The sequence below is a fragment of the Pseudorca crassidens genome, chromosome 9 (assembly GCF_039906515.1).
Source record: "Pseudorca crassidens isolate mPseCra1 chromosome 9, mPseCra1.hap1, whole genome shotgun sequence".
Classification (NCBI taxonomy): Eukaryota; Metazoa; Chordata; class Mammalia; order Artiodactyla; family Delphinidae; genus Pseudorca; species Pseudorca crassidens.
In genome coordinates, this window is record NC_090304.1 from 94,638,049 (window position 1) to 94,649,676 (window position 11,628).

The 11,628-nt window shown below is 39.3% G+C and overlaps 1 protein-coding gene across 5 annotated transcripts in view; it reads left to right on the forward strand.

Annotated features, from left to right (window-relative positions):
• RNF214 (ring finger protein 214) overlaps positions 1-11,628 on the forward strand; it is a 58,294-nt gene that overhangs the window by 37,722 nt on the left and 8,944 nt on the right. For 4 of the 5 annotated variants that reach the window (XM_067751125.1, XM_067751127.1, XM_067751128.1 and 1 more), the window contains 8 exons: positions 8,646-8,742; positions 8,957-9,045; positions 9,635-9,725; positions 9,929-10,027; positions 10,226-10,602; positions 10,737-10,869; positions 11,084-11,188; positions 11,464-11,559. In XM_067751125.1, coding sequence (XP_067607226.1) covers positions 8,646-8,742; positions 8,957-9,045; positions 9,635-9,725; positions 9,929-10,027; positions 10,226-10,602; positions 10,737-10,869; positions 11,084-11,188; positions 11,464-11,559 — 1,087 coding nt within the window. The remainder of the gene's footprint in view (positions 1-8,645; positions 8,743-8,956; positions 9,046-9,634; positions 9,726-9,928; positions 10,028-10,225; positions 10,603-10,736; positions 10,870-11,083; positions 11,189-11,463; positions 11,560-11,628) is intronic. The other variant, XM_067751126.1, reaches the window with a different exon arrangement.

Here is an 11,628-nt window from a genome sequence, read left to right on the forward strand (position 1 = left end):
GAAATTGCTGCTGTTAGCTAGAGAAAGCTCTGAGAAGGCTTTCTTTCCTGTGTCTGTTGAATCTCAAATGTTTTCATCTTTTTGTTGTTGTTTCATTTTATTTTTTATTTTTTTGGCCGCATTGGGTCTTTGTTGCTCTGTGCAGACTTTCTTTAGTTGTGGCGAGCGGAGGCTACTGTTCGTTGCGGTGCGCGGGCTTATTGCGGTGGCTTCTCTTGTGGTGGAGCACAGGCTCTAAGTGTGCGGGCTTCAGTAGTTACAGCACGTGGGTTCAGTAGTTGTGGCACACGGGCTTTAGGGCACAGGCTCAGTAGTTGTGGTGCACGGGCTTAGTTGCTCCGTGGCATGTGGGATCTTCCCAGACGAATCTGTGTCCCCTGCATTGGCAGGCAGATTCTTAACCACTGCACCACCCTGGAAGTCTACAAGTATTTTCATCTTAAAATAATCTTTATACCAATTCGTGGGTTCCAAGTGGGCCCCATCATTGATTTGGTAAAACAATGCATTGATAATTAGGAAAATATTGCTTCAGAGTTATGCAGCTCTTCCAAGTGTTGATACATTTTATTATACAATGTTTAAAGAATCACATTTGTTGGGACTTCCTTGATGGTCCAGTGGTTAAGACTCCCTGCTGTCAATGCAGGGGGTACAGGTTCGATCCCTGGTCAGGGAACTAAAGTCCCGCATGCCGCATGGTGTGGCCCAAAAAAGAAAAAGAAAAAAAAAAGAAGAATCACATTTGTTTATATCACTGTGGATCTCATCAGAATAGTCTTTAAGTAATGGGAAGCCTTCAAGCTCCCAGTGGCCCATGCAGACTTTCCAAAATTCTGATTTTTACCTGAAAGCTCAAATGTTATTGTTGGCAACAAACACTGTCAGTTGTTTTCTTTGAAATAACAAGAGTAATTTGTTCATTTTTCAAGAACGTGTCTGCTAAGTACTCAAATTCAAATAACCATAGTTTCTCAGTTGTTCTTTTAAGTAAAAATGATTTTTCATGAAAAAAGAGGCTAGTTCAAGTTTCAACTCAAACAGTCTCACATGTGCTTTTCCTCAAGGCAACCATTGTATTTTGGCATGTAGCATTTCATAAACAGAATATTAAACAGTTATGTATTTAAGGGTTGAAATTTAAGAGGATTATTACTTTTGATGGCTTCATCAAGGGCATCCTGAAGTAAAAGTGCCCCCCCACTCCCAACTGCAAGTGTGTGGCAGTAAAGAATACAATGACTAGTAGTATAATTTTGATGCCACTGCCTTCATTTGTGTATGGTGCCAATATTTGTATCCACTATAATTTTCATACAAGTAGGAGCAGTGCAAGTATCAACACAATTGTTCTCAGATAAACCATGAGATTCAAAAGAGTTATTCATCTTGGATTAGGTCAGCATCACTTGTGTTTGTTGCCAGGAATTCATACACGACATCATCTTCAGTGATTAGTTGGTGCCAATGCTAGATGAATGTAAACAAAATAGCAAGATTAGTCTTGTCTGTGGATTCGTCTATTTGTAAAGTAAAATTACAATTCTGCATATGAGTTATTAACCAAGTCTTCAGATTTGCAGCAAAATCTTTAATTTGGTGAATTAATATATCATTAAAAAAGGGGCACTGCCATGATTTATTTTACTGACTTCATTCAGCAGGCATATAGCAATGTCACCTGTACCAAGTCGTGCTTCTCCAGTTAAGGAAGTACAGTAACTTACCCTAAGATGCTTCAGTGGCTTTTTCATTTCTAACTTGAAAGGTGTTAACAATTTTTAAGACTTGTAAAGAATTCATCACATCTGCATTTAAAATATTCAACTACTTTTTCTTTAAATTCTGAATGATTGATCTCAAAATGTCACTATAACTTAACTGGCATAATATAATTAGAAAATGTTGTGTTGCCTAAGATACAGTAAGATAAATTATTAACATCTATAAAGTCAAGAGAAAGATGACTCTTGTCATACTTTGGTTTCATATTTACAATTTTGCCTAGTTTTTTTGGAGTAGATTCTTCCTTTCCATGAGTCAGATAACTCTAGGCCAGTTGCATCTTTTTTAGTATCTTTAAATGTATGTATTGCAGTTGTGGGTTGAAAAAGTAAGTCTTCTAATCTCCCTGTTTGGAGTCAATGATTCATTCTTAAATATAAATGAAAAATTACAAATAAATTTTCTTTTATTTTAGAAAAAAATAAATTCTAAAATAATACATTTTAGATATAATTTAAAAATTGAGAAGAGTTTTCCAAAAATTTTTGAAGTGTTATTGTAAAACAAAATAACAAAAAGTACTTGTTTCTACCTGATGTGTGAACTTTGAAATATTACAGTAATGATTTATTGAATAGTAATGAGATTATAGTAAGTGTAACTAAAGATAGCTGTAAGAGCACAAACAGAAGTACTGAGAAGGAAAATACCTTAAATTATACCCTAAACCTACTACCTTAAAAAATGCTAGAAAACGTTAGAATACAGAAGCATATATTCCACTAGCCATCAGAGTGATGATCTCGTTACACTTTGTGTAGTCTCAGGGAAACTCCACTGTAGACTCATGAAAGAATGAGAGTGAAAAAGGCAAATGAATTTAGTGTTATTATGAAACTAATTTTGCTTCATAGACCAGGCCCTCAAAGGGTTTTGGGGACCATGGACTGTGTTTTGCAAACTGCTGTTCTAGATTATTTCTTCCATACCTAGGGCTTCTACTACTATCTCTGCTAGTGACACTCTCATCTGTATCCCAGCCCAGACTACTTATATATCCCTTGCCTGCTGAACTGCCTGGACTATTTCCTCTGCTTGGTGCTCTGTTTCTCTTTGGCATTTGCATATGCTGTTTGATCTGCCCAGAATTTCCTGTTCCTTTTGTTCACTTGGAAAGTTACTGAATTGTGAGCTGCTTGGGGGCAGGAACTAGGCATCTTTATATCCCCAGCTTTTAGCAGAAATGTGACATTGTGCTGCTTAGTAGATGTTGAGTTAAATTGAATCAAGGAAGAACTCTAGCCTCATAAACAAAAACTTTGCAGTGCATCTCAGGGTAAAGTTTTTTCTCTTTTTGTCTGATCTCATTCATTCTATTGGGTTGGCCAGAAAGTTCCTTTGGTTTTTAAATAAAAATAAAGGACACATTTTTCATTTTCACCAAGAACTTTATTGAACAACATATTCACCGTTTTGGTCCACTACCTTCTGCCATTTTTCAGGCAACTTCGTAATTCCATCTTCTCAAAACTTTTTATCTTTTTGAGCAAAGAACTGGTCCAGGTACCTTTTAGTCTTCCAGGGAATTGAAATTTTTTCCGTTAAGAGAATTTTGTAAAGACTGAAATAAATGGAAATCCGAAGGTACAATGTCTGGTGAATATAGTAGATGAATCAGAACTTCCCAGCCAAGCTGTAACGGTTTTTGCCTGGTCATCAAAGAAACAAGCAGTCTTGCGTTATCCTGATGGAAGATTATGTGTTCTCTGTTGACTAATTCTGGATGCTTTTCATCGAGTGCTGCTTTCAGTTGGTCTAATTGGGAGCAGTACTTGCTGGAATTAATCGTTTGGTTTTCCAGAAGGAGCTCAAAATAGAGGACCCTTCCAATCCCGCCATATACACAACATCACCTTCTTTGGATGAAGACCTGTCTTTGATGTGGTTGATGGTGGTTCATTTCACTTGCCCCACGATCTCTTCCATTCCACCTTATTGTACAGTATCCACTTTTCATCACCTGTCACAATTTGTTTTAAAAATGGAACGTTTTTGTTACGTTTAAGTAGAGAATCACATGTGGAAATATGGTCAAGAGGTTTTTTTCTGCTTAACTTACGTGGAACCCAAATACCAAAGTGATTAACATAACCAATGATGTGGTGCAAAAATCATTTGGTGCGAATGATTTTCAGCGCTTGATTTGGATATTTTGAGTATGTCGGCTCTCTCCCGAGTGGTATAACATTGATTGTTCTCAATTAATGTCTTGATTTGATCGCTCTCCGCTTCACCTGGTCTACCCAACCGGAGCATCGTCCAGTGAGAAATCTCCAGCATGAAACTTTGCAAACCGCTTTTGACACGTTTGATCAGTCACAGCACCTTCTCCATACACTGCACAAATCTTTTTTTGGGTTTCAGTTGTGTTTTTACCTTTCTTGAAATAATAAAGCATAATATGCCGAAAATGTTGCTTTTTTTCTTCCATCTTCAATATTAAAATGGCTACACAAAAATTCACCAATTTTGATAAGTTTTTTTTTTAAACGCATGCTGATATGACAGTAGTCACAATACAGCCTAACAAAATTATCTCGAATGAAGTTAAAGGCAACTAAGCGCTACTGGACCCATCTTACGGAAAAAACCAAATAAACTTTTTGGCCCACCCAATATATTGGTTTGTATTAGCTTCAGTTCAGAGAAAAGACTTTTATAACCTAACTCAAATTCAGGACGGCCAACTCCTATCTATATTAATGCATCCACCGGTATTTGTTTTGTTTCCTTTTGCCTTGTTTAGAGTATAATATATTCTGAAAGGAAGGTATTTCAGCTGAGGACTCAACATCTTAATTTTTAGTTCTGTCTTTGACTGTTGAGAATATTTCACAAGACACTTATCATCTGCTTCTCTGCATTAAAATCACCTGATTGCTACCACCACTTTTGGTGGAAAAAAATGTATTCACGTATTTTAGTTTCTCTAACATCCAAATGATAACTAACATTTCTTAAGTTCTTACTATATGGCAGAGACTGTCCTATATGTTCTGCATGTATTAACTCATTTAACCTGCATAATGGCTCTGTATGAGAGGTAGATTATTTTATTATCCCCATTTTTCTTTAGGAAAATGAGGCAAAGGTTAAGTAACTTGCCAATGGTTGCACAGATAGTAGATAGTAATAGTCTGGGTTTGAACTGTGAGTTTAGTTTGGCTCCAGAAGCTGTGCTTTTAACTGCTGTGAGAAGCTTCCTCTCAAATCTAATTACTTTTATCATTAACCTATGTTAGTACACATGCACAGATAGATGCTCATTATAATATTTATAATTGTGAAATTGAAAATAAGAGAATACCTAAATCAATAATGGGATATATGTACAATGGATAGTTACTTAAAAATCACAGTTTTGAAGAATACTTAATGATATGGAAAAATACATTAGGATGAAAAAGTAAGATAAAAACCACAGTTTTTGTTTGAAAAGCGTATATAATGGATTTATGTTACATATGCATATATAAATATACAAATTTATTTTAAAAGACTGAAAAGAAGTATAATAATGATTTTTTTGTGTGTAGAGCAATTGTAATTGTAGAGCAATTTGTTGGATGCTTCCCATGGGCTAGGCACCATATTAAATTCTTCATGTGTGTTTTCTCAGTGAACTCTCCCATCAGTCGCATGATGTAGGTCCTACTCGTTTCTCAGATGAAGAAACTGAGGCCTAGAAAGATTAAGTAACTTGTCAAGGGTCATACAACCAGTAAGTAGAAGAGTTGGGACCTCTGTATTAGGCTCTTTCTGTTTTTTTTTTTTTAAATTGAAGTATTGTTGGCTTACAATGTTGTGTTAGTTTCTGGTGTACAGCAAAGTGATTCAGTTTTACGTGTGTGTGTGTGTGTGTGTGTGTGTATGTATGGGCATTCTTTTTCAGATTCTTTTCCATTATATATTATTACAAGATATTGAATATAGTTCCCTGTGCTATACAGTAGGACCTTGTTTAACTACTTTATATAAAGTAGTATGTATCTGTTAATCCCAAGCTCCCAATTTATCCCTCCCTCCCCCTTTCCCCTTTGGTAACCATAAGTTTATTTTCTATGTCTGTGAGTTTGTTTCTGTTTTGTAAATAAGTTCATTTGTATCTTTTTTTTTTTTTAGCTTCCACATATAAGTGATATCATACGATATTTGCCTTTCTCTGTCTGACTTACTGCACTTAGTGTGGTAATCTCTGGGTCCATCCATGTTGCTGCAAATGGCATTATTTCATTCTTTTTTATGACTGAGTAATATCCAGTGTGTGTGTGTGTGTGTGTGTGTGTGTGTGTGTATACACATCTTCTTTATCCATTCATCTGTCAGTGGACACTTAGGTTGCTTCCATGTCTTGGCTATTGTAAATAGTGCTGCTATGAACATTGGGGTGCATGTTTTTTTTGTTTTGTTTAATTTATTTATTTATTTTTGGCTACATTGGGTCTTCGTTGCCATGAGCGGGCTTTCTCTAGTTGCAGAGAGCGGGGGCTACTCTTTGTTGCAGTGCGTGGGCTTCTAACTGCGGTGGCTTCTCTTGTTGCAGAGCGCAGGCTCTAGGCGCATGGGCTTCAGTAGTTGTGGCACATGGGCTCAGTAGTTGTGGCTCGCAGGCTCAGTAGTTGTGGTGCACAGGCCTAGTTGCTCTGCCGCATGTGGGATCTTCCCGGACCAGGGCTTGAATCTGTGTCCCCTGCATTGGCAGGCGGACTCTTAACCACTGTGCTACCAGGGAAGCCCTTGCATGTATTGTTTTGAATTAGTAGACTCTTTCTGTTTTGTATTTTCTAAATTTTTTATAATTTGTATTATTTACATGATGAAAAGCAAAATTAATTTTTTAAAGTATGCAAACGTATTGGGACAAGTCAGACTTGTACAGTCTGGTAGGATTTATTCATTGGAACCATTGATTCTTTAAACTAGCTAAGCAAAATAACAGAAGCATGGGACTTGAAAGAAATTAGACCAAACATTTAAAGAGTTAAAACATACTCAGTGGTTTCTATTATATCAAGGATTTTTTGGGCGTCTACTATGGGCAACTGATTTTTTTTTTTCTAGCATGGGTTGCAGTTAGTACCCCTTAGTGAAGTGAAATCTGTTACATATCTTACAGGCTAGTGAACGTATGGTAAGGCTGACCATTTTTATGACTGTTTAAGAATTCCTTAACCATTTCTGTTGTGGTTGCTAGTAGTTCCTTTTGTCTTGTTGGATCCCAAGGAGATAGATGTTGCCAGATGCCCAAAGAAGAAGATTTTTCTGTGTGTGAATTTGTGGGATGTCCCCTGTGGACGTGGCAGTATTTTTCTAATATAATTGTAATCCCTAGTTGATAAATGAATTTAATGAAAATTAGAGGTGTTCGATGAACACCGATAGTCTTTAAGAACAGCATCATTCACAGAAAGCAGCAGCCATGTTTTCCTACAATCATCCCATCGTCACAGAGTGTCTAGTAGGCTAAATGGACCGCTGATTGACCCCTCAACGTATATCACATATTCTTATGGTAAGAGGATTCTGACTCCTCATATATTTTTTCACTTGAGGAATATGTGCTGTATTAGGAAAATACATCTACTTATAAACCTTTGTCTAAAGAACTGTTAGAGAAAGAAAAAAAAAGAACTATTAGAGAATTCTTCCTCTGGCAGGAAGTTTATTTGGAGAGGACAACACATGGAGATGAAGGAAGAATATGCCCTCCTAGCTGTATCTATTACATGAGTTGACCTTGTCAGCAGAGGGCCAGACGGATGTTAGTGAATCAATAAATGAATGTGTGTGTAAGAGACACACAGACATACACACTTGTACTTTATGAAATAGCTAGCCAGGGGTGTGTGGAGAACTGGACAATGAAAAAAGGGACCTGAAACACTTATGTTAAGTGGATTTTTTCCTTTCATATTATATTTAAGGTTACTAAAAAAACCAGAAGATGGATAAAATTATTTCTCTCACCGTAGAAAAGTGGGAACATTTTTTTAAGACAGAATCCTTCCCAATCTTTTCTTCTTATTTTCACCTTTTAGAAATTCAGTGAAAATAATGTACACATCTCCATACTATTCTGTCCACTGACCTGGGTAATCCTGTTGCTTTTAGCTATGTAACTCATTACATTACAGTCAAGTGTAATACAGGGAAATTCTTCTGCCGGTTCTGTGCCTTTGTTGGCATCTTCGGTCCTGAGTAGAATGATCAACCACCCCACATCCTGGGAAATCCCTCATCCCTGGGCAAACTGGGACAGTTGGTCACCCTAATCCTAAGGGTGTATATTACACTCTAGGGATGGGGCTGGGGAGCTGGTGTAAGAATGAAGGAAACTGATGGAAAGGAAAAGTCCTGAGGTATGAAGACAACATTTTTTCCTTTTGAAGAATGTTTACTATAGCTAAGGTTGTGTGAAAATCAGTAAGCCAGTATCTCTGTGGTTAGTAGTGAATTAGTGATTGCTGCCTTAGGGATAAGTATTTTGGGTTTAGTCCTGCATTCTTCAGTACCCATACCAAGAGACAAGGAGTCAGAGGAATGCCATTTTGATTTGAGCACTCCTGGATCATAGAAGAACATTCTGCCTTCAGTGGGTTTTGGTTCTAAGTACGCACTTTGTTCTGGGTAACTTTATTTTAGCAAATGGAGATGTGAACATTTTTACTTTCAAATATAGGGTGATTATACAATTTCAGACCACTTTAAACATAATTTGTATATATCTATAGTTAATACTTAGAGTAACACTTCCTCTAACATACTAGGTAGACCAGTTTCAGGTTTTACTTTCGCCTTGGTGTTCCTTAGCAAGCTTGTCTTTCTCTCCTAAGTCTTGTTCTTGGCTTCTTACCTTACAGAGAAGTGTGGGAAATGGAACTGGATAGACTCAAGAATCAAGATGGTGAAATAAATCGGAACATTATGGAAGAGACAGAACGTGCCTGGAAGGCAGAGGTGAGAATAGCCGCTATGTTGAAGCTATGTTGAAGGTCTTGATTTTGGGCTTCCAGATGGTGTGTACTTTTGGTATAGCATCAATACTGCACACTAAGCTATTTAAGTATTATGCCGTAGAGCCACTAAGCATTGTTTTAACTATCTAAGGGTAGCTTTGTGTACGTAAAATTAATAAAGTGTGTGTGTGTGTTTGTGTGTATGGTTTCCTTAGATCTTATCACTAGAGAGTCGGAAAGAGTTGTTGGTATTGAAACTAGAAGAAGCAGAAAAAGAGGCAGAACTGCACCTTACTTACCTCAAGTAAGTACCTTCCATTTCTGGGGTCTTAATGGCCCTGCAGTTTTGTGTTTTGGAGGCATTTCTTTTTAGGTTTTGAAGCCCTGGGCCAGCTAGTCTGGCACTTATTCTGTCTTCACGGGGAGTCATCTCTGTATGATAGTAATTTGTTCAGTGATTTCTCTTCCCATACTCTAAACTTCCTCACTCTCTGACTCTTCCCTTTCTACAGTCTTATAGTTTTGTACTTTTTATTGTATTATTTCCAATTGGATAAACAGTATCTCTTATGCTGTCAAGCATAACAAATGTCTTTGGAGATTTGTTTCTTATACAGTCATTTCTCCTCTTTCTGCCGTGAAATTTTGAGGACCCCCGTGGCATTTTCAGCCAGACAAGAGCCCTCTCTCTGTGGTTGGTCCGCTTTCTCCAATACTTGTTTTGCAAGATGCTGGAGTTAAAGTGAGGCAAACGGCTTAGAACCTTGACCTTCTCCTGCACATGCTCCGACCTCTTCTCTCCAGGCCCATTAGCCAGCTACTGTTCTGCTATCTCAGAGAGTTAGGAATTGGGTTTTCTTTAATTCTGTAAATTACTGTTGGTTTCTTGAAAGGTCAACTCCCCCAACACTAGAGACAGTTCGTTCCAAACAGGAGTGGGAGACAAGACTGAATGGAGTTCGGATAATGAAAAAGAATGTTCGGGTAAGTGTGGTGATGCGTGATCATTGAGTCAGAGTTAATCTGTGCTTAAACACTTCTGGTGATAGGGAAGGACCTTTTGCATTGCCCTTAGGGCCTGTTCTACCACTCCTCTTGCTTTCCTGATATAGGATGGTGCTCTCTTTTTAGGCAGGCTCATTCTGCTTAGCAGTAAAGGATAATTCTTGCTTTTCTCTCTTTTCTAGGACCAATTTAATAGTCATATCCAGCTAGTGAGGAATGGAGCCAAGCTGAGCAGCCTTCCTCAGATCCCGACTCCCACTTTGCCTCCACCCCCATCAGAGGTAAGAGCACTGGCTTTGGGGAGTCTACCTTTGTGTGTTGGTGGCAGAGCCTAGAGTCTTTCACTTGTTCTTTTTATGAAGATATCGGGACCATCCTTATTTGGTACAAGAAACAGTTGCTCACTGATCTCTGCTCCAGTTTCCTAAACTTTCATTTTCTTTCTCTCCCACTTGTCTTCCACCTCGTCCCCTCTGCAGACAGACTTCATGCTTCAGGTGTTTCAACCCAGTCCCTCTCTGGCTCCTCGGATGCCTTTCTCCATTGGGCAGGTCACAATGCCCATGGTTATGCCCAGTGCAGATCCCCGTTCCTTGTCTTTCCCGATCCTGAACCCTGCCCTTTCCCAGCCCAACCAGCCTTCCCCACCCCTTCCTGGCTCCCATGGGAGAAATAGCCCTGGCTTGGGTTCCCTTGTCGGCCCCCATGGTCCACACGTGCCCCCTGCCGCCTCCATCCCACCTCCCCCAGGCTTGGGTGGTGTTAAGGCTTCTACTGAAACTACCCGGCCCCAACCAGTAGACAAACTGGAGAAGATTCTGGAGAAGCTGCTTACTCGGTTTCCACAATGCAATAAGTAAGTATCTTTAAGGATTAATTTTAAAAGTGTTTTTCAGAGAAATGTTTATGGGTTAAAATAGGAGAGGTTTCATAGATATTCCTCATGAGTGTAGTATAGAATCTCTCCCCCTCAACATTTTTCTTTCTTAGGGCCCAGATGACCAACATTCTTCAGCAGATCAAGACAGCACGTACCACCATGGCAGGTCTGACCATGGAGGAGCTGATCCAGCTGGTAGCTGCGCGACTGGCAGAGCACGAGCGGGTGGCAGCAAGTACTCAGGTAAGAAAAGCTACTTGGCGGAGAACTCAGACCTGCTGAGATGTTGGGGAAGAGGTAGATTTCAGAAATATTTGGGGTGGGAAGAAGCATTGCAGCCAGGGGTATCTGGCCTGCTTTCTTCCTTTGCTGCGCTGGGAAATGAATGACTTCTCTTTGTTAAATGCCCTGTTTCTCAGATGTTCCTCCCTCACTGTGACAACGTTTCTGCCCACAGCCCCTTGGTCGGATCCGGGCCCTGTTCCCTGCTCCATTGGCCCAAATCAGTACCCCAATGTTCTTGCCTTCTGCCCAAGTTTCATATCCTGGGAGGTCTTCACATGTAAGACTCTATTCTTTGAAAACTGGGATGTGGAGAAGCTGGGGGTGAGGAGGGAGTGGGTTTATAGGTGGAGCGCAGGAAGAAGCCGTCATCTCCTCAGCTGGGTTGTTGACAGCCCCAGCTGGGAAAATGCAGGTACTCTGTATTGGAACTTTTCTTTCTTTTGGTGTAAAATCTTTTTGCTACATGGAAAGAGTAGATGGAATCATGGGCATATAAGGCAAGGAGGCCCAGAGGTTCCTTACTCTTTTGACTGTCCCTCCTCTGCTGTACAGGCTCCAGCCACCTGTAAACTGTGTCTAATGTGCCAGAAACTTGTCCAGCCCAGTGAGCTGCACCCAATGGCATGCACCCATGTGCTGCACAAGGAGGTGGGTGCTGCATGCCTTCCTCTTTTTTCCACTCTTTCTTTTTGACAGCTGAGATCGTTTAATTTTCTT